The 27,572-nt window shown below is 41.2% G+C and overlaps 2 protein-coding genes and 5 non-coding genes across 7 annotated transcripts; 5 read left to right on the forward strand and 2 right to left on the reverse strand.

Moving 5' to 3' along the window:
- Positions 1–5,422: 5,422 nt before the first annotated feature.
- Positions 5,423–7,935, reverse strand: zgc:92907 (uncharacterized protein LOC436733 homolog). Its single transcript, XM_029659811.2, has 4 exons — positions 7,220–7,935; positions 6,910–7,072; positions 6,666–6,804; positions 5,423–6,505 (listed from the first exon to the last, which is right to left on the reverse strand). Exons 1-4 carry the CDS (start codon positions 7,298–7,300, stop codon positions 6,394–6,396), a joined length of 495 nt encoding a protein of 164 aa, XP_029515671.1. The 5' UTR covers positions 7,301–7,935; the 3' UTR covers positions 5,423–6,393.
- A 2,113-nt stretch (positions 7,936–10,048) lies between these two features.
- Positions 10,049–13,337, reverse strand: rap2c (RAP2C, member of RAS oncogene family). Its single transcript, XM_029659810.2, has 3 exons — positions 12,169–13,337; positions 11,467–11,786; positions 10,049–10,731 (listed from the first exon to the last, which is right to left on the reverse strand). Exons 1-2 carry the CDS (start codon positions 12,439–12,441, stop codon positions 11,508–11,510), a joined length of 552 nt encoding a protein of 183 aa, XP_029515670.1. The 5' UTR covers positions 12,442–13,337; the 3' UTR covers positions 10,049–10,731; positions 11,467–11,507.
- A 564-nt stretch (positions 13,338–13,901) lies between these two features.
- trnaa-agc (transfer RNA alanine (anticodon AGC)) lies at positions 13,902–13,974 on the forward strand. Its single transcript has one exon. It is a non-coding gene; the product is annotated as a tRNA-Ala (tRNA).
- Positions 13,975–16,337: 2,363 nt separating this feature from the next.
- trnaa-agc (transfer RNA alanine (anticodon AGC)) lies at positions 16,338–16,410 on the forward strand. Its single transcript has one exon. It is a non-coding gene; the product is annotated as a tRNA-Ala (tRNA).
- A 239-nt stretch (positions 16,411–16,649) lies between these two features.
- Positions 16,650–16,722, forward strand: trnaa-agc (transfer RNA alanine (anticodon AGC)). The gene has a single exon. It is a non-coding gene; the product is annotated as a tRNA-Ala (tRNA).
- Positions 16,723–22,491: 5,769 nt separating this feature from the next.
- On the forward strand, positions 22,492–22,564 carry trnaa-agc (transfer RNA alanine (anticodon AGC)). The gene has a single exon. It is a non-coding gene; the product is annotated as a tRNA-Ala (tRNA).
- A 2,282-nt stretch (positions 22,565–24,846) lies between these two features.
- trnaa-agc (transfer RNA alanine (anticodon AGC)) lies at positions 24,847–24,919 on the forward strand. Its single transcript has one exon. It is a non-coding gene; the product is annotated as a tRNA-Ala (tRNA).
- The last annotated feature ends 2,653 nt before the right edge of the window (positions 24,920–27,572 follow it).

Genomic DNA, 27,572 nt, shown 5'->3' on the forward strand with positions numbered 1-27,572 from the left:
TTTTTGGTTCCAACCGCTGTGTCTTAGTGAGACGCAGAGTATGTGAACGGATGATCTCTGCATGTGTGGTTCCCACTGTGAAGCATGGAGGAGGTGTGATGGTGTAATTCTGGTGAAACCGTCTGTGATTTATTTAGAATTCAAGGCACATTTAACCAGCATGGCTACCACAGCATTCTTCAATGATAAGCCATCCCATGTGGTTTGTGCTTAGTGAGACTATCAGTTGTTTTTCAACAGGACAATGACCCAACACACCTCCAGGCTGTGACAATGACCCAACACACCTCCAAGCTGTGTAAGGGCTATTTGACCAAGGAGAGTGATGGAGTGCTGCATCAGATGACCTGGCCTCCACAATCACCCGACCTCAACCCAATTGAGATGGATTGGGATGAGTTGGAACGCATAGTGAAGGAAAAGAAGCCAACAAGTGCTCAGCATATGTGGGAACTCTTTCAAGACCGTTGGAAAAGCATTCCAGGTGAAGCTGGTTGCGAAAATGCCAAGGGTGTGCAAAGCTGTCACCAAGGCAAAGGGTGGCTACTTTGAAGATTCTAAAATATATTTTGATTTGTTTAACACTTTTTTGGTTACTACATGATTCCATGTGTTATTTCATAGTTATGATGTCTTTACTATTATTCTACAATGTAGAAAATTGGTAAAAATAAAGAAAAACCCTTGAATGAGTAGGTGTGTCCAAATTTTTGACTGGTACTGTATATATATATTTTTCAACTTCTATATGCCCAAGTAATTGATGGAGCACAGTCTGTGTGGGTTGGGCCTGAGAGGGCACTTCCTTGGCTATGCGGTCCTCCTGAGAGTGGAGCTGTCTGAGACGAGCCCTCTCCAGACTGTCAGTCTGAGTCTGCAGGCTCTCTAAAACACAAACAAACAGGTTCAACATATATACACACACTAAGACAGAAGGTAAACAAATCCATCCTACAGAAGATACACATGAACTACTTTATGCGAATGCACACACATAATTAACAAGCAGAGTTTATAGTTACTCAGAAGTGCAGGGTCTGGGTTGGCCACTAAGGGGGTGATGGAAACATATGCACAATCCTTTGGGTTTCCTGATAAGATAAACAAATACTTAAAAACAAAGAAGAGCCATGTATAGATAGAAACTCCTTTTTTGAGAATTAGAAATAGTTTCATAGAGGCCTTGTCCACCCTAGTGGTTCTACTTTCATAGAACTCATGATTAACAGTGCAAAATGTGAGGAAGTAGTCAGCTGGCACACTGAGGCTGCTGGGACAGAAAGAGCTTCAGAGCCCCATGGTCATCACACAGATCCACCAGCTCTGCAACACACAGACACATTTAAGACAAATCTATCTGTCGCAGAGAGAACCAAGACTGGTTGAATATAACATGCTTGGTGTCCATTAGAGATGGCTGTTTGTGATTTACAGCTGATAGTCTTGCGATGGTCACACCCACTCATCAGCAAGCCCCATTAATGTCAGTGCTAATGAGAGTGGTACTAGCATCACTACTGCAGGAGGCTTCCTCCTGGCCTTGCTTTAACCCCAGCGTTGAGTGTAGCAGGAGGTGTAAGCAGACACCATTGGAGTTGAGCAGTGTGAAATATTTAACGCCAGCCTCTGGTGAACCCCCCCACACACGTTTCGGCACCCCCAACCAGATCCATGATTCTCACATCAACACTCTCCATCCACATTCCCTGCTTTAGCTACAACTGTGGCACTACACTTTGGATAGACTCAAGCCCCACCTTGCCTGTAAGAGCAATGGCCTTGCGGACCATTGGCACAGCAGCATTTCAATCAGGAAACAGTCATCATCATCCCCCAGGCCTTCATTCCACCCTCCCTGATGACCCCCCCTCTGAACCCACCCGTCTCCAGCAGGCCCATCTTAGCTCTCATGTACTGCAGCAGGAGAAACACAGGGCAGTTGGTATTGGCCATTGTCTGCAAAAGGAGGATAGGATAGAAATAAGGAAATTATTTCACTGTAACACTGAAAAGATCAAATGTGAAACTAGTTGAATTCATAATATGACTTTGGCCTTACCTCTGTGTTTAATACAGATGAACATCATTCAAGAAGCTGTGAGAAACCGGAGTCCCTCGCGAGAATGAGAAGCCTAAGTCGCAAAAGATTTTTGATAAACATTCCATGGATTGGATACATGATTATGAAGTCATAATATTAATTGCGACGTTAAAGGAGATTGTTCTCTTTTTCTTTTGTTGGTCTTGTCAACAATTTGCTTCTTTCATTTTGGCGCCTGCTTACTGTCTGTCTTAATCTCCGTCTGAACAGGATGTGGTGTTAGTTTTGATGCCAGAGAGCAGTCCTACTCCTGCCTATGCCAGCCTTATTACAGTGTGCTGACTAGTGTCATGAGGCGTGAAGGACAAGCTGAATCACACTTACAGACAACACAACAACCGTATCAAGACAATAGCAAATATGAACAATAAACCAAGTCTTATAAAACAGATTTAATATACACTACATGGCCAAAAGTATGTGGACACTTGCTTGTTGAACATCTCATTCCAAAATCATGGGCATTAATATGGAGTTGGTCCCCCCTTTACTGCTATAACAGCCTCCACTCTTCTGGGAAGGCTTTCCACTAGACGTTGGAACATTGCTGCATGGACTTGCTTCCATTCAGCCATAAGAGCATTAGTGAGGTCGGGCACTGATGTTGGGCAATTAGGCCTGACGCGCAGTCGGCGTTCTAATTAATTCCATAGGTGTTTGATGAAGTTGAGGTCAGGGCTCTGTGCAGGCCAGTCAAGTTCTTCTCAACAAACAATTTTTTTATGGTCATCGTTTTGTGCATGGGGGCATTATCGTGCTGAATAAGGAAAGGGCCTTCCCAAACTGTTGCCACAAAGTTGAAAGCACAGAATCGTCTAGAATGTCATTGCATGCTGTAGGGTTGATTTCCCTTCACTTGAACTAAGGGGCCTAACTCAAACCATTAAAAACAGCCCCAGACCATTATTCCTCCTCCACCAAACTTTACAGTTGGTCCTATGCTTTGGGGCAGGTAGCGTTCTTCTGGCATCCGCCAAACCCAGATTTGTCCGTCAAACTGCCAGATGGTGAAGCGTGACTCATCACTCCAGAGAACGCGTTTCCACTGCTCCAGAGTCCAATGGCAGCGAGCTTTATACCACTCCAGCCTACGCTTGGCATTGCGCATGGTGATCTTAGTCTTGTGTGCGCCTGCTCGGCCATGGAAACCCATTTCATGAAGCTACCAATTAACAGTTATTGTGCTGACTTTGGTTCCAGAGGCAATTTGGAACTCGGTAGTGAGTGTTGCAAACGAGTGCTAAAGGCGGTCCCATTCTGTGAGCTTGTGTGGCCGACCACTTCACAGTTGACCGGGGCAGCTTTAGCAGGGCAGAAATTTGACGAACTGACTTGTTAGAAAGGTGGCATCCTATGACGGTGCCACGTTGAAAGTCACTGAGATCTTCAGTTATGCCATTTTACTGCCAATGTCTGTCTATGGAGATTGCATGGCTGTTTACTCGATTTTATACACCTACCAGCAACGGGTGTGGCTGAAATAACCGAATCCACTCATTTGAGTGTGTATCCACATACTTTTGTATATATAGTGCATCAAATGATATATATTTACAATTTGTTCTGTTCATAACAAATAATCAGCATATGATTTATAATATACTGTATCTACACTCAGTACATTGAGTATTCCAAACATTAGGAACATTTTGTCTTGCCCATTCGCGCTCTGAATGGCACACATACATAGACAAACCATATCTCAATTGTCTCAAGGCTTAAACATCGTTCTTTAACCTGTCTCCTCCCCTTCATCTACACTGATTGAAGTGGATTTAACAAGTGACACCAATAAGCTTTCACCTGGTCAGTCTATGTCATGGAAAGAGCAGGTGTTCTTAATGTTTTGTATACTTAGTGTACATCCATGTTTTTCTTCTCATTTCGAGTTTAAAATATACCCCTTACACCAGCATCCAATACCTAATCAGCCTGTCTCCAACTGGTTAAAATAGAACATGGCCAGATCAGACCTTTTAACAGACTGTGATTTGGAGGCCCCAGGCACAGGGCAGTCCGAGGTTTTAGTTTAGGGATCCACCGATGTGGAAATTCTGGGTCAATACATATTTGATATTTTATTTATCTAACAATACCTATACTGAACAAAAATATAAATGCAGTGCTATGAAAAGGTGGAATTTTATGTTATTAATTTAATATCAATCAATAAATAGATTACCCTGTCTATTGTTGTCTCAGCCTGTTTTGCTTTTCCTAGGGGTTTGAATTATGCCAGCCATTATAGCGTTCTGGGCAAGGGTGAACCGTTTCATGTTTCAGCAGACTGTAGTTATATTGAACAAAAATATAAACACAACATATAACTTGTTGGTCCCATGTTTCATGAGCTGAAATAAAAAGATCCCAGAAATGTTCCATATGCACAAAAAGCTTATTTCTCAGAAATTGTGTGTACAAATGTGTTTACATCCCTGTTAGTTAGCATTTCTCCTTTGCCAAGATAATTCATCCACCTGACAGGTGTGGCAAATCAAGAAGCTGATTAAACAGCATGATTGTCACATAGGTGTACCTTGTGCTGGGTACAATAAAAGGCCACTTTAAAATGTGCCGTTTTGTCACACAACACATTGCCACAGATGTCTCAAGTTGAGGGAGCGTGCAATTGGCATGCTGACTGCAAGAATGTTCAAAAGAGCTGTTGCCAGATAATTGAATGTTCATTTCTTCACCATCAGCAGTAGATCCAACTGGCCTCACAACCGTAGACCACATGTAACCATGCCAGCCCAGGACATCCACATCTGGCTTCTTTACCTGTGGGATCATCTGAAGGGGGAGGGGTATTGAGGACTATTTCTGTTTGTAATAAAGCCCTTTGTGGGGAATAACTCATTCAGCTAGGCTAGGCCTGGCTCCCCAGTGGGTGGGCCTATGCCCTCCCAGGCCCACCAATGGCTGTACCCCTGCCCAGTCATGTGAAATCCATAAATTAGGGTCTAATGAATTTACATTGTCTGATTTCCTTCTGTGAACTGTAACTCAGTGTAAAATTAGAAATTGTTGCATGTCGCATTTATATTTATATAAATGTAAAAGGCTTATGGCTATTCCAGCACAGATAGAAACTTGGTTGCAGTTTATGTTCATAAAGCTAATAAGAAAATATGTTAAATGACTTTAATATGGGAAAGATGTAACAATTTTTAATTTGCATCAAAAAGTGAGAATTGTATCAGAAATTGGAAAGTTCGGGAAAACATAAAGGAAAATCATCAGGTATGTAGAAAAAAATGTGTGTCCTGAAGAGCTTGTAAGTGTCGTAGAGGGAAACAAAGTATTTATTCGCTTCAGGAATGGGGTCATAATAGTTTTTTTATTGTATTTTTATTTGACCTTTATTTAACTAGGCAAGTCAGTTAAGAACAAATTATTTTTACAATGACGGCCTACACCGGCCAAACCCAAACCCGGACGCTGCTGGGCCAATTGTGCGCCGTCCTATGGGACTCCTGATCACGGCCGGTTGTGATACAGCCTGGGATTGAACCAGTGTCTATTGTGATGCCTCTAGCACTGTGATTCAGTGCCTTAGACCGCTGCACCACTAGGGAGCCCACTGCTCAAAAGCTGGAGCCAAATTTGCAGGAAGAAAACAGAATCCACAGTGTTTGTCATAAACAGAGATGGTCACAATTGCTTAATAGCGCATTATTAAACAAAATGATGATGATGTAAGGCCCCAGGCAATTGCCTGAGTTGGTATTAGCTCTGCATACTGATAGGAAAAACTATAAGCCAGGCACGCGAGGCCCAGGCTACCCTCTGGCCAACCGCACTTCCAGTTCATCGCAAAGATGAGGAGTTTCAGAGAGCAAACATCATAGCCATGGCGATCAACTGTACTGCGCTGATGGAGCAGAAATCACAGAAGATATATGTGGTGGTTGCAGCAGCAGAGAAATATTTTGGGGTGAGAAATTTGAGTGCAGAAGAGCTACAGGAAGTTGAGAGAAGGGGTTCAATCCTCCCAGACCGACAGCATGGTGTAGGATTGTTTAGGGCCAACTTAGTGGGATGGGGTGGTTGGTTTTTGGTGATAGTGTATAGGTGCTGGGTTAGATGGTGGTGCAATTTAAGATTATCTCATTCAACTTTTTTGTTTTTGTGACCAAAATTTGCAATCCCCACTCTGACCTGTGAAAGACAGTATGCAACACAGTGTCTAGTCTGCTGGAAAGCCACATGAAGAAGAAGAAGAGCGCAAAACATCTCCAGAGTCCATAACAGAACACTGAGTTGACCTCAGAGACTGCCCTCCGTTGGAATCATTGAACACCAAGGGCCCTGTCCAGGAAATTGGCAAAATGCTTTGGTTGTCCAGGTAAGAAGGATGAGAGAACAGCAAGGTCCATTGTCTTCAGGGTCTCAGTAAGAGTGCTGTGAAATCATTTGAGAAAAAAAGGGTATGCTGACCCACTGAATTTCAATCACAGTTTGACAACTCTACAACTTTATTAGCAGAAATGTACATATACAATATGTCAGATTGACCAAGTGAGTCCTCATGATCAAGTTGCACATGAGGATTTACACTGACCTGGGGGTGCAGTACAGTAGGTGTGAGTCTTGGTGTAGCTGTCTGGCCAGCTCTAGCTGGTGATTGTCCATTAGTTTGTCATTGACCACCACTAGCAGTGGCTTGTCTGCACCAAGGGTCTCCAGGCAACTACCTGCCCCTGAAAATACAAGACAAGTCATTATAATTCATCAACATCATAGACCAGCACAATGGTATGGTAGTTTACCTAGTTTGCTTCATTTCTTTAAAGATAGATACACACCAGCATGGCTGATAACCAGGTCGGCACATTTGATATTTTCAGCAATGGAATCCTTGAATCGGAAAGCCTCCAACGTGAGCTCGTGACAGCTGTCTGAATCTGGGAGAATGGAGCCTTGTCCAACCTGCAGGACCAAATGTTGATAGCCGCGGGCTTTCAACTCCTTCAAGAGAGAGATGCATAACTTTCAAAAAAAATATCTTAGTGCGAGGGTAGGACACGTCTACTCAAATTATTATTGTCTAATTTTTAAGGACAGTTGGCTAGCTAGCTAACGTTAGTTTCTGTAGCTATCACATATCATACTCACTTGAACAGCTTCAGGGGAAGTAACACGTTCGATTAGGTCATCAAAGCTTGTTGTTCCTACAGTTACAAATACCCTCTTCATGGTTGCTCATGTATCAAATGTAATTTGCAGTTCTTGTACTAAAGATGTCCCATGTGTTTGTTTACAAATTTCTGTAGCCTGGTGTCACGTGTTTCTTTCATTTCCTTGGCATTTCCGCTAAAGAATACATCACTCTGCCACCTACAGGTTTGGATATTAACTTGCAGTCTAGACATTTTTGTTCTTCATAAAAATAAGTGTGGCGGTGTTGATCTAATGAAGAAAGAGTAGTTTGTCTATGACCATTTTGAAAATGTCTCCAGTAGGTAGGTTTCCATTTAATTGGCGACAGATTTTCTTGCGACTATTCTAACATCCACATAAATAAATTATGCGCATTTCCCACTAGTGGTGTTTCCAACAAACGGATTTGTTGCCGATAAACATCAGTGCATTTATTATGTTTTATTTAACCTTTTAACTAGGCACAGGTTAAACAAATAAAGAACATACATGCGCTGATTTATATCGCAACAAATACGTTTGGTTGATGATATAGTGCACAAAAAATGTACTTTTTCGCTTAAGTTCTATGTACCGAATAAAAATATAAATGTGTTTCCATCGCATTTTCAACTCCACGGTTAGTTTTGTCAAAACAAACCTGTTGTGTTAAATAGCAAACGTAGCTTACTCTGGTCTTTGCACGTGTTTTCTAGCTAACAGCTAGCATATACAGTGCGAGTAGGCTGTGCGGGTTGTTTTGTCTACTACATGATGAGATTATGGATAAAAACGATCATATTGTATCTGGCAAACGGCAGTCAAGCATCGACCATCATGTCACCAGAACAAGACCCTCAATATATTGGAAGGCAGCATCAAACTCATTACCGTGCACTTTCACCACCCTGTGAAGTTAATCATAATTGATTTAATCTGTAACATAATAAAGTACATGGTTTCCCGAGTCGTAGTGGGAGGACCACAAGCCATATCATCGCGACTCCAAATATACTTCGAGATGATTAACTCAATATTTGCGCATTAAGGCGTTTCCACTGGTATTTTCCGCATAATTGATTTTACCGACACAAAAAGATCCCAACATGTGGAACGAACAAATTATCTGTCGGCATTTATACAATTACGCAGACACTTCCTATCTCCATCACAGCTGTTGTGGTTTTATTTAATACAATGACTTTAGGCGTATAAAAACTGTGGATGTAAACGTTGTTTGACATGTAAAAATACATTTAAAAAAGCCTCCAGAGCTAGAATAGCTTTCAAATAATGTAGAGAATGCTGCCCTCTTGTGGCTGATTGTGTAACAGTAGTTGGCCTTACAACGCAAAACTTTGCAGATAGAAATATACTATATAGAACAAACTTCTTTCTACATGACAGAAACTCATATGTTCTACCACATATTCAGAATGGCCCAACCTCAAGGCCACTCAAGTCGGGTCATTTGAATATTGAGCCAGCTCAAAAAGCGCCAGTTCTCATTATGTGCAATGGAAGGACAGACAGCACTTTGCATAAAGGGATTTACATTTGATGTTAAGTAGGAAACAATATTCTATATATAGTGTGTTTCAGTCTGCAATGAAGTCTTCACCAGAAATGTAAGACCATTCGAATCAACATTCTAAACTTGTGACCACATGATCAGGTCAGTGTCCTTCAATCTTAGTATCAGATTTGTACTACATGGCAGTACTTGTGTTGAAGAGTTGAAAGTATGAGGCAGAATGACCACACAGAAACCAACATAAGACTGAAATCATTTAAGGCTCTGTTAATTCAAAACTTACAACCAAAAAAAACTCACTGTAAAGTCAAAAAAGCAAACCCAAAAGCAAGTATAAAAGAAAACTTTGATGATTGGATAACAATGTAATTAGATATTAATAAATAGGTTATGAGAAACTTAAAAAATATATATATATAAAAGTTAGTTTAGGGCCAGAATTTGATCAAACCATGTAACATGATAGTCATAATCCAAATGACCGAGGAACCTGTATCTAAAGCAACCACACAGCTGTAATCAGAAAACAAACATGTATCTACAGTCAATTCAATGTGAATGTCTCATACTTAGGGGCACATTGACCTGGCTTGACCACGCCAGTCTAAAAAAATAAATAAATTGGGCTGCTTCTATGGCCACCATACAATTGGTTTTAGGCCCTATAAAGCGGTGTTTCCCCACTCCAGCCCTCAAATCAACCTATCATTAAGCCTTCATTAAACATCTTTCCAACCACTCTTTTCGCGAGTAAAGTCAAACTGTATTAAAACAAAAACATCACAACAGCTGTAATGGAAACAGGAAGCGTCAGTACAATTTTTATAAATGCAGACAGACAAGTTGTTCATTCGACTCTTTTGGGGTCGGTAAAATGTATTGTGAGAAATAGCGGTGGAAACCCCTTTATGCGCAAATATTGATATAATAACCATCATATCGAAGTCAACTTGGAGTCACGCGATGATGTGGTCCTCCCACTACCACTCAGGAAACCATGCAGTTTATTAGCATACATATTAAATCATTGATGAATGTCACAGGGTGGTGAAAGTGCAAGGTTATCTTGATGTTCCTTTCCAATATAAATCAAGGGTCTGATTCTGGTGACATGATGATCGATGCAACATTTTTTTGTTTTGTTATCCATAATAATGTAATGTAAACTAGCCTACCTGCACGGTCTCTGAGGTCTGTTAGTTAGAGTGCACGTGCCAAGACCAGAGTTGGCACATTTGCTATTTAACACAACAGTTGACAAAACTAACACGTTGAACTTTAGATTTTTATTCCATACATGAAAACGGTTGCAAAAAAGTACATTGTGTGTACTACGTCATCACGCAGTGATTTCTACCTGCAACAAGTCCGTTTATGAAAATCTGTCGCCAATTGGTCGGAAACCTAGCTAACAACTTGAAAATCAGGTGATTTGGTAAACACTGCTGTAGAGCACAGCAATCATATATTTACCACGGTTTGATTGAATTCTGTCCCGAGGCCCAAACCTGTACAATGGCTGTTATCACGTCAAAATGAGATATCAGATTTAACAAACCAATTCCAGTACAAAGTAAAACTAGGGGATATAATGACTGAGCAGCTTCAAAAAGGGACGCTGTGGTCCCGAGCAGATCACTGCTCATTGCCCCAGCACTCCCCAACCCCAAATGAGAAAATAGAAATCCATAGACAACCCTTCATCCTCATAAATCTGTCCTATACATTGAAAAGTAGGTTTTCCCTGGGCCTAAACCATGAAGGCCAGTGAGTCTGTAGGTGAATGTATTCCACACTCAAGATAACAAAGGTTGGGCAGGCTCAAGACTCCCTTGAATTGGCTCATGAACAGACAAGAATCTGCCCTCTGGTAGGTAATACTGCCAGCTGGAGAGGTCAGAAGGTGTGATGGAGCTGAAGTGGTTCCTGGGGTCATAGGTCATCAAAGCAGGAACTTTACAACAATGGAAAAAGAAAAAGTACTGTGTTACTGAGAGTAGAGCAAAGACTGAAAACAATAGGTGTTGAGACACTTGTAGATATGAAGATATTACTAAGTAATTAACACCTTTACAATTAAGGAAATTAGCATTTCACCAATATGTAAACTGTGAAACTCAGTTACAACGACCAATACCTCAATGTGTATGTCTGTGTGTCTGCTGTATGGGTGGGGAAGTTAGTTCTCACAGTGAAGAAAATCTGCTTCCTGTTTTGGAACATCAATTTATATTTCAGGATGTTGCATTTTCCTTTTTCTTTGTCTGGGATCTGCCCTCTCTTGCTCATAGGTCTCTCTGAATGTACATAACCATTCACTTCCCTCACTCATCTTTTCCGCCCCTGTGCTCACTGCTCAGACAGTTGGCTTCTTCACGCCACATTCTTTGTCTGATCTAATGATAACAGGCTAAACCAACGGTTTTATCAGTCCGTGCAGCAAACCCCCTTTCCGTCTGCTTCTTCTAACAGCTGTCATATGGTTCCCTTTGTGCCACCCCTGATCCTCTCATCTCCCTGCACATTTTTCTACATGCATTACAAACTCTTCACTGCTGCTATCCATGCCCAGACGTCTTTTGACAACCTGTGAATTCTTGCCCGTTGTCAGTGAAAAGCCGATCAGTGTGCAATACCACTTCTTAGTGTTAGTGTGTGGAAGGTGAAGTATAGTGCTTCAGCCTCTTACCTGGGAGAGAGTTGTGGAGAGGACAGTGTCCCCCTACTCCTTTACTGCACCACACAGGCCGTGCAGCACTGCTCCTGTTTCTCTGGCAGTGTGGCATAGTTCATCTGACGGACGATCTCAGCAAACAGCTCGTCCACCATGGTCTTGCTCTTGGCTGAGGTCTCGATGAAGGGGCAGCCCCACTCCTGAGCCAGGGCCCGACCGTCTGCACCGGCAACCTCCCTCTCAGACTCCAGGTCCACCTTGTTGCCCACCAGGATCAGTGGCACCTTCTCAAAGCGCTTGACCCGCACGATCTGGTCTCGCATCGGCCTGATGTCCTGGAGTTAGGGATGGATAGAAAGGATATTCTCAGGAACTGTGGGAAAACGTTTGTGCAACAACTATTGCTACATAGCTATTTGATGTATATCAATGAGTTAAGTAGCAGCCCATTGGCCATTCTTCCAACATGTTGAGCTTATACAATTTTGGATTTAGCCCATAGGTGTAGGGATTAAGGCTATGGCTGGATCTCTGCAAATGGCTCCTGATTTGTCAACAATGGGGTTACGACTCAAAATGATACGAAGACAACTGAGATGGCTCAGTAGGCCCACTTAAAACATGGGTACAATGCATCTTGATAGCTGGTGATGCTAGCAAGAGCTATGCTCCTTGACATGTGGGCAGGTATTGGTAACAGGTAATAAGGGCCTTTACCTGAAAAGACTGTTGATTGACGAGACTGTAGACAAGTATGAAACCCTGGCCGTTCTTGATGTACAGGTCTCTCATGGAGGCGAACTGTTCTGTCCCTGCCGTGTCAAGGATCTCCAACACCGAAGGCGACGAGTCCACTTCAATCTCTTTCCGATAGAAGTCCTCAATTGTAGGGTCATATTTTTCGATGAACGTGCCCGTGACAAACTGGACAGTCAGCGCGGACTTGCCAACGCCTCCGCTTCCCAACACAACCACTTTGTACTCCTTCATTAGGGTGCACGAGCTTGACCTGGGCTACTTAGCTGGCTAGCTAGATTGTTTTTCCTTTGACAACATTAAATCAAGCAAACCTTGAAAACACTCCTCTGCAAACTAACAAGTGAACCTCAGTTAAAATGTTAACACGTATGCTTAACAGTTGGAAAACATACAAGAAGTTAAAACAACACAAATCTGGTTAAAATACAGAAGTCTTGGACTGAGTAAGCTAGCTAGCAAAGTTGGCTAAATCCACAACGCCCCTTCATGCTCGCTCACGATAAGGAGCCTTATGCCAAATCCTACACAGACAGTAAATATACCTTGACACGAATATGGGCAGTAGTTTCTTTAATCTGCCACAAAACGGCGCATTAGATGGCTTGGTGGCTAACTAGCTAAGATGCACAATATGATAATGATTTCCTATTGTCCCCATTTATGGAGAGCATGTGAATGTGGCTTGCTCACATACTGTTCCACATCATAAACCATACCGGTGCCGCAAAAGCGCAATGCCAACGTCTGCCACGGCGGGTCCCTGGCCTTATCCCGAGCGGGCTGCACTTAACAGCCAGATAGCGTTTAGGAACCTTGGGCTGGAGTTTTAGTCCAATGCTGTCGACAGTACACTGCTTGCTGTTAAGGCTGAGAAGGTGGAAGACCTCCCACTCCCTTCCCTAATTTCGTACTCACGGCCTCTCCCTACTGATACTGCCTCACCCTCGCGACCACCACTGAGCTGTAATGTCTTGTGGAACCGAGTATGTTAGCAGCTCGTATTTTCTTTCCAAATCTATAAAATGCGCCAAATATGTGGTGCGATAGTATATGTTCTAGTCCTCAGCAGGGACATTAAAACGATACCCGACAATCCAAAATGCAGGCCATAATGTAAAGGATGGACCATGGTGGGGAATGTGCAATTTAATTGGTCCTTGAAGAGCTATTGGCATTCCCATTGGTTAAACTATAACTTCAGGCGGGACAGTAGATCGAAACGTTTGAACATTTAGAATTTGAACGTAGAAATGTGCTGCATAGAATGGAACTTTCAGGATTCAGTTTCAACATTTAGTGAGCTATTTACAGAAACTATGTTATATGTTATTGGCAATAAATAATTTGTCTGATATGTCATATATTTTGTGTGTGAATTTATAATTGTGCTCAAGCTTTTCCCAGTAGGTGGAATGGGAGACTCCAAACATTGATGTGAATTTGTGTTCTCATCTACTTTTGACCTCTTTTTCTGGATGATTTTGCTCATGATTCTATTTTTATGAATGTAAGGTTGACCTCTGTTGATCAGCGTATCAGCCATGCCACAGAGCATAGTCAATGGGCTAGGGCACAAAACAAATAACCCAGACGACCATAGGAGTGAAACTAACAGTAAAAGTATCCGTTCTTATGGACGAGGGATTTGGCAGTGCGGTCATTGAGATTTCATACTTCTTGTTGTAGGTACAGGGGGATTAGCTCAAATGGTAGAGCGCTCGCTTAGCATGCGAGAGGTAGCGGGATCGATGCCCGCATCCTCCAACAATTTAGTTTGGTTCAATCATTGTTGTTGTAGCTCTGGATACTAACCCAACAATACAACTATTTCCACCATTGGGCTTACTCCAGTAACCACTTCAACCTTTACTGAACTACCATGAAAAATACTTTTAGACTGCTGAAGCAAGCATACTTTTTAAAAAGTATCCTTTCTTATGGACGAGGGATTTGGCAGTGCGGTCATTGAGATTTCATACTTCTTGTTGTAGGTACAGGGGGATTATCTCAAATGGTAGAGCGCTCGCTTAGCATGCGAGAGGTAGCGGGATCGATGCCCGCATCCTCCAACTATTTAGTTTGGTTCAATCAGCACACATTGTTGTAACTCTGGACTGATTTAACTAATCGAAGGATTAGTTAACAAATTTCACCACTGGGCTTACTGTCTGTCACTACTTCAACCTTTACTGAACTACCATGAAAAATACTTTTAGAAACAGCTGGAAGCAAGCATACTTTTTTGAAATATCCTGATTTAAAATAGACCTACCAGTAGACGACGCTTCGTGGCTGTTAATAATAGATTTCAAGTACTGTTTTGGACTCTGGGGATTAGCTCAAATGGTGAGTTCATGACGTATTTCCATGTAGAGTTTTAATAGGATCATTTAGGGACAGTCCTCAAAAATTACTATTTAGGGGCTTTGGTTCAATCACACATTGTTGTTGTAAACTCTGGATACATAACCCAACAATACAACTATTTCCACCATTGTATTCACTACCACCTTTACTGAACTCTCTTGAGTACATTTTTTTTAAAAAGTGTGGACGCGAGATTTGAGGAGAATGCATAAAGCAATACATTTAAGAAGCACTCGCACTCCCCTACTGTATTACCTGCTTTAGAAGCAAGCAAGCATACTTTCTTCACCACCCCATTCACTGAACCTCCTTCCAGCCAGGACAATGGCAACAATAGACGAATCAAGATATACAACCTTTACTGAACTACCAAACTTTGACTTCACAATTATCAGCTATTTATGTGAATCATTGAATTTCAATTTAGTTAGCCAGATAGCTAAACAGGACAAAAATGACCTAAAACGAATAATATGTAAGATCCTGTCAATTTAGTTTGGTTCAACATTAGCACACATTGTTTTGTAGCTATCTGGCTAGTTAACAACTAACAATACAACTATTTCAGCCCCACTAATTATGGGCTTACTGCAGTCACTACTTCAACCTTTACTGAACTACCATGAAAAATACGTTAAACATGCCGAACAATACCAAATTACTCATGAACCATTAAGAGGGATCCCCATTTAAGTGCTTTATTAAAAGGTAAAACAAAAAGAGCAGGAGTCATACATATATTTCTATCTCTATATTTATACATATTGAAAATAATTGGTATGTAGCACAGTTCTCTAGCACATACAAGTGCAAGCTAAGTATCTGAAGTGAACTGCCTTACTGCCTCAACTCCTCTCTAACTACAGACTCCATCACTCTCCATCTTATTATTATCATCTGAAGCTTTGGAAGCCATCGGCCAAGTATGTACCAGATCACCTTGAGTTTATTTGAGTTTTTAAAGCTACTTTGAGATTCTGTGTGTAATGAAAAGTGCTATATAGAATAAATCATAATTATTCTTATTTATCCTACAGGGGAGGAGGAGCCCTTGTCATAATGGCTTTGCGATATGATGGACAGCCTTCTTTTTGCTACTAAACAGGTCCTAATATCTTAGTCTGTGTGCCAGTTCATTCTCTCTTTTGACTTTGTTGTGGCAAGCCGAAACACACTGGAATTTAGGAAATCCCACCAAACCACCAAATTATTACTTAAATTAAAGGGACAAATTATGTGGTCGCTTGGGGTAATGCAAAAATCCCCTTTGGTTATCACATGTAGGCACATGTGTAGTTTATGAGACAGATCTTTGATTTAGTAGCTGTTCATTTGTTAGTAAATGTTGGGAGCTGTGACTCTTATTTATTCTACTGGAAGGCTGTCCTCTCCTCTGCTTACAGTAGAAAGGCCTTGGAGCGATCCACTGAGACGCAGTGAGCATAAGCACGACAAAAGACAGGAAAACAGTGACCATGTTTCGGGCGACTAACATGCATTTCCTCCAATCAACTTTAGTTTGGTTCCACAGACAGCCAGCATTGTTTTTCTGCTAGCATCTGGAAACTCACTAACCCAACAATACAACTATTTCCACCACTGGGCTTACTGCAGTCACTACTTCAACCTTTACTGAACTACCATGAAAAATACTTTTAGACAGCTGAAGCAAGCATACTTTTTAAAAAAGTATCCTTTCTTATGGACGAGGGATTTGGCAGTGCTGTCATTGAGATTTCATACTTCTTGTTGGAGGCACAGGGGGATTAGCTCAAATGGTAGAGCGCTCGCTTAGCATGCGAGAGGTAGCGGGATCGATGCCCGCATCCTCCAACTATTTAGTTTGGTTCAATCAGCACACATTGTTGTTGTAGCTCTGGATACTAACCCAACAATACAACTATTTCCACCACTGGGCTTACTGCAGTCACTACTTCAACCTTTACTGAACTACCATGAAAAATACTTTTAGACAGCTGAAGCAAGCATACTTTTTAAAAAGTATCCTTTCTTATGGACGAGGGATTTGGCAGTGCGGTCATTGAGATTTCATACTTCTTGTTGGAGACACAGGGGGATTAGCTCAAATGGTAGAGTGCTCGCTTAGCATGCGAGAGGTAGCGGGATCGATGCCCGCATCCTCCAACTATTTAGTTTGGTTCAATCAGCACACATTGTTGTTGTAGCTCTGGATACTAACCCAACAATACAACTATTTCCACCACTGGGCTTACTGCAGTCACTACTTCAACCTTTACTGAACTACCATGAAAAATACTTTTAGACAGCTGAAGCAAGCATACTTTTAAAAAGTATCCTTTCTTATGGACGAGGGATTTGGCAGTGCGGTCATTGAGATTTCATACTTCTTGTTGTAGGTACAGGGGGATTATCTCAAATGGTAGAGCGCTCGCTTAGCATGCGAGAGGTAGCGGGATCGATGCCCGCATCCTCCAACTATTTAGTTTGGTTCAATCAGCACACATTGTTGTTGTAGCTCTGGATACTAACCCAACAATACAACTATTTCCACCACTGGGCTTACTGCAGTCACTACTTCAACCTTTACTGAACTACCATGAAAACCACTTTTGGAGACAGCTGAAGCAAGCATTGACTTTTGATTCAAAATAGTATCCTTTCTTATGGACGAGGGATTTGGCAGTGGCTGTCATTGAGATTTCAAGTACTGTTTTATACTCTGTACTTTCAATTGTTGTGAGTTCATGACGTATTTCCCATGTAGTGTTTTAATAGGATAATTTAGGGACAGTTCAAAAATTACTGGGTGAGTGGGGGCTTGTAGCTCTCAAACTCTAGGGGTGTTTTTCTAAACATACTACCATGCTCCACACTCATGCTCCGATTGTATTCTCCACTCCGTTCTCTTGAGTACGTTTTTGTGTGGAGCGAGCTGAGGATACTGCATAAACAATAAGAACTACTTCCACCACTGTATTACCTCACGCAGTCACCACCCCTTCACTGAACTCCACCAGCCAGGACAATGGCAACAATAGACGAATCAAGATATACACAAAGCAAACGTTTGACTTCACAATTATCAGCTAGATATGTGAATCGTAACAATTTAGCTAGCCAGATAGCTAAACAGGACAAAAATGACCTAAAACGAATAATATGTAAGATAGATGTCAATTCTTCATGGTTACATTAGCTAGCTAACAATGCTTTGTGGCTATCTGGCTAGTTAACAGTACTAGTAGCTAGCCAGTCAGCCCTATTGACTAATTATGGGCTTGCGATCTAAGGTACTGCCTGCATCCTCCAACTATTTAGTTTGGTTCAATAGTTGTTGTAGCTCTGGATACTAACCCAACAATACAGGCTTACTGCAGTCACTACTTCAACCTTTACTGAACTAACTTTTAGACAGCTGAAGCAAGCATACTAAAAAGTATCATGGACGAACAATTGGCAAATTACTCATTGAACCATTAAGGGGATTAGCTCAAATGGTAAGTGCTTTATTAAAATGTAAAACAAAAAGAGCAGGAGTCATCCTCCAATTTCTATTTATTTTTACAATCAAAATAATTGTTGTATGTAGCTCTTCTACTAACCCAACAATACAACTATTTCCACCACTGGGCTTACTGCAGTCACTACTTCAACCTTTACTGAACTACCATCAAAATATCTTTTAGATCATCTGAAGCAAGCCATACTTTTAAAAGATCACCTTGAGTTTATTTGAGTTTTTAAAGCTACTTTGAGATTCTGTGTGTAATGAAAAGTGCTATATAGAATAAATCATAATTATTCTTATTTATCCTACAGGGGAGGAGGAGCCCTTGTCATAATGGCTTTGCGATATGATGGACAGCCTTCTTTTTGCTACTAAACAGGTCCTAATATCTTAAATGGTAGAGTCACACACATTGTTGTTGTAGCCTGGGCATTTACTGCAGCTACTCTCAACCTTTACTGAACTACCAAAAAATACTTTTAGACAGCTGAAGCAAGCATACTTTTTAAAAAGTATCCTTTCTTATGGACGAGGGATGTGTGCCAACTATTTAGTTTGGTTCAATCAGCTCACATTGTTGACTTTGTTGTGGATACTAACCACAACAATACAACTATTTCCACCACTGGGCTTACTGCAGTCACTAAATTAACCTTTACTGAACTACCATGAAAAATACTTTTAGACAGCTGAAGGCAATGCATACTTTTTGAAAAGATCCTTTTTATGGTTCATTTGTTAGTAATTTGGGAGCTGTGACTCATTTATTTCTGGAAGGCTACTTCTTGCTTGGAGTAGAAAGGGGATTAGCTCAAATGGACGCAGTGAGCATAAGCATGACAAAGACAGGAAAACAGTGACCATGTTTCATCCATTTCCAACTGATTTAATTTGGTTCAATCAGACAGCCAGCATTGTTTTTGTAGCTCTGGATCACTAACCCAACAATACAACTATTTCCACCACTGGGCTTACTGCAGTCACTACTTCAACCTTTACTGAACTACCATGAAAAATACTTTTAGACAGCTGAAGCAAGCATACTTTTTAAAAAGTATCCTTTCTTATGGACGAGGGATTTGGCAGTGCGGTCATTGAGATTTCATACTTCTTGTTGGAGACACAGGGGATTAGCTCAAATGGTAGAGTGCTCGCTTAGCATGCGAGAGGTAGCGGGATCGATGCCCGCATCCTCCAACTATTTAGTTTGGTTCAATCATTGTTGTTGTAGCTCTGGATACTAACCCAACAATACAACTATTTCCACCACTGGGCTTACTGCAGTCACTACTTCAACCTTTACTGAACTACCATGAAAAATACTTTTAGACAGCTGAAGCAAGCATACTTTTTAAAAGTATCCTTTCTTATGGACGAGGGATTTGGCAGTGCGGTCATTGAGATTTCATACTTCTTGTTGGAGACACAGGGGGATTAGCTCAAATGGTAGAGCGCTCGCTTAGCATGTGAGAGGTAGCGGGATCGATGCCTGCATCCTCCAACTATTTAGTTTGGTTCAATCAGCACACATTGTTGTTGTAGCTCTGGATACTAACCCAACAATACAACTATTTCCACCACTGGGCTTACTGCAGTCACTACTTCAACCTTTACTGAACTACCATGAAAAATACTTTTAGACAGCTGAAGCAAGCATACTTTTAAAAAGTATCCTTTCTTATGGACGAGGGATTTGGCAGTGCGGTCATTGAGATTTCATACTTCTTGTTGGAGGCGCAGGGGGATTATCTCAAATGGTAGAGCGCTCGCTTAGCATGCGAGAGGTAGCGGGATCGATGCCCGCATCCTCCAACTATTTAGTTTGGTTCAATCAGCACACATTGTTGTTGTAGCTCTGGATACTAACCCAACAATACAACTATTTCCACCACTGGGCTTACTGCAGTCACTACTTCAACCTTTACTGAACTGAAAAATACTGACTGCATTTTTTAGGAAACACCAGTGGAAGGTAGAGTGTTGTGGCGAGTTGAAATATTGATTCAAAATAGACCTACCAGTAGACGACGCTATCGTGGCTGTTAATAATATATTAGGCCAAGTACTGTTTTATTTGGCAGTGTGAGTTCATGAGATTTCCCATGTAGTGTTTTAATGGAGGCAGGGATTAGCTCAAATGGTAGAGTACTGGGTGCATGTGGGGGGATCGATGCCCGCATCCTCCAACTATTTAGTTTGGTTCAATCAGCACACATTGTTGTTGTAGCTCTGGATACTAACCCAACAATACAACTATTTCCACCACTGGGCTTACTGCAGTCACTACTTCAACCTTTACTGAACTACCATGAAAAATACTTTTAGACAGCTGAAGCAAGCATACTTTTTAAAAGTATCCTCCGTTCTCTTGAGATTTCATTTTTGTGTGGACGCGAGGGGGATTAGAATGCATAAGTGCAATACATTTAAGAAGCACTGCCGCATCCTCCAACTACTTAGTATTTCAATCCTCACATTGTTGTTGTAGCACCCCATTCAACTGAACAATCCTTCCAGCCAGGACAATGGCAACAATAGACTGAATCAAGATATACACAAAGCAAACGTTTGACTTCACAATTATCAGCTAGATATGTGAATCGTAACAATTTTAGTTTGGTTCAATCAGCAGCACATTGTTGATGTAGCTCTGGATACTAACCCAACAATACAAAACCACTGGGCTTACTAAAACTACTAATTTACTGAACTACCATGAAAATACTTTTGACAGCTGAAGCAAGCATACTTTTTAAAAATATCCTTTATGGGCTATCTTTGGCAGTGCTAGTCATTGAGATTTCATACTTCTTGTTGGAGGCCAGGGGATTAGCTCAGCCCTATTGACTAATTATGGGCTTGCGAGAGGTACTTAGCAGGAACGAAACATGCCTGCATCCTCCAACCATTTAGAGGGTTCAATCAGCACATTTAAGTGTTTATTGGTAAAACCCAACAAGTCAACTATTTTCTACCACTGGGCTTATGCATATTGTCAAATAATTCAACCTTTACTGAACTACAGTTCTCTTTTAGCACTACAAGTGCAAGCTTTTTAAAAAGTATCTTTCTGTGAACTGCCTTACTGCCTCAACTCCTCTCTAACTACAGACTCCATCACTCTCCATCTTATTATTATCATCTGAAGCTTTGGAAGCCATCGACATACTTTTTAAAAGTATCCTTTCTTATGGACCAGATTGTTCCTCCAAGTATACAAGATCACCACTGAGTTTACTGCAGTCACTACTTTGAGATTTACTGAACTACCATGAAAAATACTTTTAGAAGCTAAATCAAATATTTTATTTAAAAGGAGTATCCTTTCTTAATGGCTTTGGATTTGGACAGCCTTCTTTTTGCTACTAAACATTTCCTAATATCTTAGTTGTGTGCCAGGGGGATTAGCTCAAATTTGACTTTGTTGTGGATACAACCCAACAAGAGGTTTCCACCACTGGATCGATTTAGGCAATCCTCCAAACCATTTAGTTTGGTTCAATTAAAGGGACAAATTGTTGTTGTAGCTCTGGATACTAACCCAAAAATACAACTATTACCACTGGGCTTACATGCAGTCACTACTTCAACCTTTGATTTAACTACCATGTTCATTTGTTAGTAAAGCTGAAGCAAGACATACTTTTTAAACTGGAAGTATCCTTTCTGCTTACAGTACGAAAGGCCTTGGACCACTGGGCTACTGTCACCTTTTACAACTACCATGAAAAAATACTTTTAGACAGCTGAAGCAAGCATCCACTGAGATTGAGATTTCATACTTCTTGTTGGAGAGGGGGATTAGCTCAAATGGTAGAGCTTGCAAAGCATGGAGAACAGTGACCATGTTTCGGGATCGATGCCTTTCCTCCAACTATTTAGTTTGGTTCAATCAGCACACATTGTTGTTGTAGCTCTGGATACTAACCCAACAATACAACTATTTCCACCACTGGGCTTACTGCAGTCACTACTTCAACCTTTACTGAACTACCATGAAAAATACTTTTAGACAGCTGAAGCAAGCATACTTTAAAAAAAAGTATCCTTTCTTATGGACGAGGGATTTGGCAGTGCGGTCATTGAGATTTCATACTTCTTGTTGGAGGCACAGGGGATTAGCTCAAATGGTAGAGCGCTCGCTTAGCATGCGAGAGGTAGCGGGATCGATGCCTGCATCCTCCAACTATTTAGTTTGGTTCAATCAGCACACATTGTTGTTGTAGCTCTGGATACTAACCCAACAATACAACTATTTCCACCACTGGGCTTACTGCAGTCACTACTTCAACCTTTACTGAACTACCATGAAAAATACTTTTAGACAGCTGAAGCAAGCATACTTTTTAAAAAGTATCCTTTCTTATGGACGAGGGATTTGGCAGTGCGGTCATTGAGATTTCATACTTCTTGTTGGAGGCGCAGGGGGATTAGCTCAAATGGTAGAGTGCTCGCTTAGCATGCGAGAGGTAGCGGGATCGATGCCCGCATCCTCCAACTATTTAGTTTGGTTCAATCAGCACACATTGTTGTTGTAGCTCTGGATACTAACCCAACAATACAACTATTTCCACCACTGGGCTTACTGCAGTCACTACTTCAACCTTTACTGAACTACCATGAAAAATACTTTTAGACAGCTGAAGCAAGCATACTTTTTAAAAAGTATCCTTTCTTATGGACGAGGGATTTGTGGGTCATTGAATTTCATATTGATTCAAAATAGAGTGCTACCAGTAGACGACGCTATCGTGGCTGTTAATAATATATTAGGAAGTACTTTAGTTTTATACTCTGGATACTTTCAACAATACAACTTGTGAGTTACTGCAGTCACTACTTCAACCTTTACTGAACTACCATAGGATTATTTTTAGACAGCTGAAGCAGTTCAAAAAAGTATGGTGAGATGGGGCGGTCATTGAGAGCATACTCTTGTTGGAGGGGGGGATTTTCTCAAATGGTAGAGCCATGCTCCACATGCATGCTGCGATTGTATTCCCACATCCTCCAACTATTTAGTTTGGTTCAATCAGCACACATTGTTGTTGTAGCTCTGGATACTAACCCAACAATACAACTATTTCCACCACTGGGCTTACTGCAGTCACTACTTCAACCTTTACTGAACTACCATGAAAAATACTTTTAGACAGCTGAAGCAAGCATACTTTTTAAAAGTATCCTTTCTTATGGACGAGGGATTTGGCAGTGCGGTCATTGAGATTTCATACTTCTTGTTGGAGGCCAGATTAGCTCAAATGGTAAAGTGCTCGCTAAAATGCGAGAGGTATGTAAGATCGATGCAATCCTCTTCATGTTTAGCTCAAATGGTAGAGTGCTCGCTTAGCATTGGTTCACATTAGCTCTGGATACTAACCCAACAATACAACTATTTCCACCACTGGGTTTACTGCAGTCACTACTTCAACCTTTACTGAACTACCATGAAAAATACTTTTAGACAGCTGAAGCAAGCATACTTTTTAAAAAGTATCCTTTCTTATGGACTAAGGATTTGGCAGTGCGGTCATTGAGATTTCATACTTCTTGTTGGAGGCAGGGGGATTAGCTCAAATGGTAGAGTGCTCGAGCATGCCAAAGGTAGCGGGATGATGCCCATCCTCCAACTATTTAGTTTGGTTCAATCAGCACACATTTAAGTGTTGTAGCTCTGGATACTAACCCAACAATACAACTATTTCCACCACTGGGCTTACTGCAGTCACTACTTCAACCTTTACTGAACTACCATTACTTTTGAAGCTGAAGCAAGCAAAAAGTGAAAAGACTCCATCAGTTCCATTTATTTCATTACATGTTGAGGGGATTAGCCAAATGGTTAAGTATGTAGCATGGATCATTGAGTTTATTTGAGTTTTTCAAAGCTACTTTTGTTCTGTGTGTAATGAAAACCACTGTGCTTATAGAATAAATAACTTTAAAAAAAGCTTATGGACGAGGGATTTGGCAGTGCGTCATTGAGATTTCATACTTCTTGTTGGAGCATTATTCTTATTTAACAAGCTCTGGTAGCCCTTTCTTAATGGCTTTGCAGGATTTGGACAGTGCTTTTAGACATTAAGATTTCATAAAAGTATCTTTCTGGAGTTTGCCAGTTCATTGAGATTTCATACTTCTTTTGACTTTGTTAGCTCAAATGGTAGAGTGCTCGCTTAGCATGGAGGTAGCGGGATCGATGCCTGCATCCTCCAACTATTTAGTTTGGTTCAATCAGCACACATTGTTGTTGTAGCTCTGGATACTAACCCAACAATACAACTATTTCCACCACTGGGCTTACTGCAGTCACTACTTCAACCTTTACTGAACTACCATGAAAAATACTTTTAGACAGCTGAAGCAAGCATACTTTTTAAAAAGTATCCTTTCTTATGGACGAGGGATTTGGCAGTGCGGTCATTGAGATTTCATACTTAAGTTGGAGGCAAAAGACAGGGGATTAGCTCAAATGGTAGAGTGCTAACATGCATGCGAGAGGTAGCGGGATCGATCAACTGATCCCTCCCTGCATCCTCCAACTATTTAGTTTGGTTCAATCAGCACACATTGTTGTTGTAGCTCTGGATACTAACCCAACAATACAACTATTTCCACCACTGGGCTTACTGCAGTCACTACTTCAACCTTTACTGAACTACCATGAAAAATACTTTTAGACAGCTGAAGCAAGCATACTTTTTAAAAAGTATCCTTTCTTATGGACGAGGGATTTGGCAGTGCGGTCATTGAGATTTCATACTTCTTGTTGGGACACAGGGGGATTAGCTCAAATGGTAGAGCGCTCGCTTAGCATGCGAGAGGTAGCGGGATCGATGCCCGCATCCTCCAACTATTTAGTTTGGTTCAATCAGCACACATTGTTGTTGTAGCTCTGGATACTAACCCAACAATACAACTATTTCCACCACTGGGCTTACTGCAGTCACTACTTCAACCTTTACTGAACTACCATGAAAAATACTTTTAGACAGCTGAAGCAAGCATACTTTTTAAAAAGTATCCTTTCTTATGGACGAGGGATTTGGCAGTGCGGTCATTGAGATTTCATACTTCTTGTTGGAGGCGCAGGGGATTAGCTCAAATGGTAGAGCGCTCGCTTAGCATGCGAGAGGTAGCGGGATCGATGCCCGCATCCTCCAACTATTTAGTTTGGTTCAATCAGCACACATTGTTGTTGTAGCTCTGGATACTAACCCAACAATACAACTATTTCCACCACTGGGCTTACTGCAGTCACTACTTCAACCTTTACTGAACTACCATGAAAAATACTTTTAGACAGCTGAAGCAAGCATACTTTTTAAAAAGTATCCTTTCTTATGGACGAGGGATTTGGCAGTGCGGTCATTGAGATTTCATACTTCTTGTTGGAGGAACAGGGGGATTAGCTCAAATGGTAGAGTGCTCGTTCATGCATGAGAGGTAGTATTTCCTGCATCCTCCAACTGTTTAGTTTGGTTCAATCAGCACACATTGGATCTCTGGATACTAACCCAACAATACAACTATTTCCACCACTGGGCTTACAGTCACACTTCAACTTTGTTGGAGGCACAGGGGTATTAGCTTGGTTCAATGCGAGAGGTAGCGGGATCGATGCCGCATCCTCCAACCACCACTGGGTGAGTAACCCAACAATACAACTATTTCCACCACTGGCTTGTCACTACTTCAAACTTTACTGAACTACCATGAAAAATACTTTTAGACAGCTGAAGCAAGCACACTTTTTAAAAAGTATCCTTTCTTATGGACGAGGGATTTGGCAGTGCGGTCATTGAGATTTCATACTTTTTGTTGGAGGCGCAGGGGATTAGCTCAAATGGTAGAGCTAAGAGGTAGCGGGATCAATGCCTGCTCCTCCAACTATTTAGTTTGGTTCAATCAGCACACATTGTTGTTGTAGCTCTGGATACTAACCCAACAATACAACTATTTCACACCACTGGGCTTTGCAGTCACTACTTATCAACCTTTACTGAACTACCATGAAAAATACTTTTAGACAGCTGAAGCAAGCATACTTTTTAAAAGTATCCTTTCTTATGGACGAGGGATTTGGCAGTGCGGTCATTGAGATTTCATTCTTCTTGTTGGAGGCAGGGGGATTAGCTCAAATGGTAGAGTGCTCGCTTTGCATGCGAGAGGTAGCGGGATCGATGCCTGCATCCTCCAACTATTTAGTTTGGTTCAATCAGCCCACATTGTTGTTGTATTGACTAACCCATTATTTCCACCACTGGGCTTACTGCGATCGGTCACAGATTTCATACTTTTGTTAGAGAACAGGGGATTAGCTCAATACAGCACACATTGTTGTTGTAGCTCTGGATACTAACCCAACAATACACTATTTCCACCACTGGGCTTACTGCAGTCACTACTTCAACCTTTACTGAACTACCATACCAAAATACTTTTAGACAGCTGAAGCAAGCATACTTTTTAAAAAGTATCCTTTCTAAAAGGTGGACAGGGATTTGGCAGTCATCATTGAGATTTCATACTTCTTGTTGGAGGCGCAGGGGGATTAGCTCAAATGGTAGAGTTCTCTAGCAGCATGTGAGAGGTAGCGGGATCGATGCCCTTATCCTCCAACTATTTAGTTTGGTTCAATCAGCACACATTGTTGTTGTAGCTCTGGATACTAACCCAACAATATTTCCACCACTAGATCTTACTGCACCACTTCAACCTTTACTGAGTCCATTTCAAATACTTTTACTGAACTGAAGCAAGTACTTTGAAAAATACTTTTAGACAGCTAAAGCATAGATTTCATTCTTGTTAAAGGGGGATTAGCTCAAATGGTAGAGCCTTTCATGTAATGGACGATCCATTTGGAATCAGCCTTCTTTTGTAGCATTGAGATTTCCTACAGTCTTTCAACCTTTACTGAACTACCATGAAAAATACTTTTAGGGATTTTTAAAAAGTATCTGTGTGGTAGTGCGGTCAGTTTCTTGTTGGAGCATTTAGCTCAAATGGTAGAGTGCTCGCTTAGCATGTGAGAGGTAGCGGGATCGATGCCTGCATCCTCCAACTATTTAGTTTGGTTCAATCAGCACACATTGTTGTTGTAGCTCTGGATACTAACCCAACAATACAACTATTTCCACCACTGGGCTTACTGCAGTCACTACTTCAACCTTTACTGAACTACCATGAAAAATACTTTTAGACAGCTGAAGCAAGCATACTTAAAAAAAAAAAAAAAATCTTATGGACGAGGGATTTGGCAGTGCGGTCATTGAGATTTCATACTTCTTGTTGGAGACGCAGGGGGATTATCTCAAATGGTAGACTGCTTGCTTTTAGCATGCGAGAGGTAGCGGGATCGATGCCCGCATCCTCCAACTAATTAGTTTGGTTCAATCAGCACACATTGTTGTTGTAGCTCTGGATACTAACCCAACAATATAACTACTTCCACCACTGGGCTTACTGCAGTCACTACTTCAACCTTTACTGAACTACCATG

The sequence above is a fragment of the Oncorhynchus nerka genome, linkage group LG5 (genome assembly GCF_034236695.1).
Source record: "Oncorhynchus nerka isolate Pitt River linkage group LG5, Oner_Uvic_2.0, whole genome shotgun sequence".
NCBI lineage: Eukaryota > Metazoa > Chordata > Actinopteri > Salmoniformes > Salmonidae > Oncorhynchus > Oncorhynchus nerka.

Excerpts from the sequence above, each read along its gene's own strand:
- zgc:92907 (XM_029659811.2), bottom strand. The coding sequence starts at position 7,300 with ATGAAGAGGGTATTTGTAACTGTAGGAACAACAAGCTTTGATGACCTA. Across the intron at positions 7,073-7,219 it reads CTTCCCCTGAAGCTGTTCAA|GAGTTGAAAGCCCGCGGCTA; the intron begins GTGAGTATGATA and ends TCTCTCTTGAAG. Across the intron at positions 6,805-6,909 it reads CCTGGTTATCAGCCATGCTG|GGGCAGGTAGTTGCCTGGAG; the intron begins GTGTGTATCTAT and ends TTGTATTTTCAG.
- rap2c (XM_029659810.2), bottom strand. The coding sequence starts at position 12,441 with ATGAAGGAGTACAAAGTGGTTGTGTTGGGAAGCGGAGGCGTTGGCAAG. Across the intron at positions 11,787-12,168 it reads TCAATCAACAGTCTTTTCAG|GACATCAGGCCGATGCGAGA; the intron begins GTAAAGGCCCTT and ends CCCTAACTCCAG.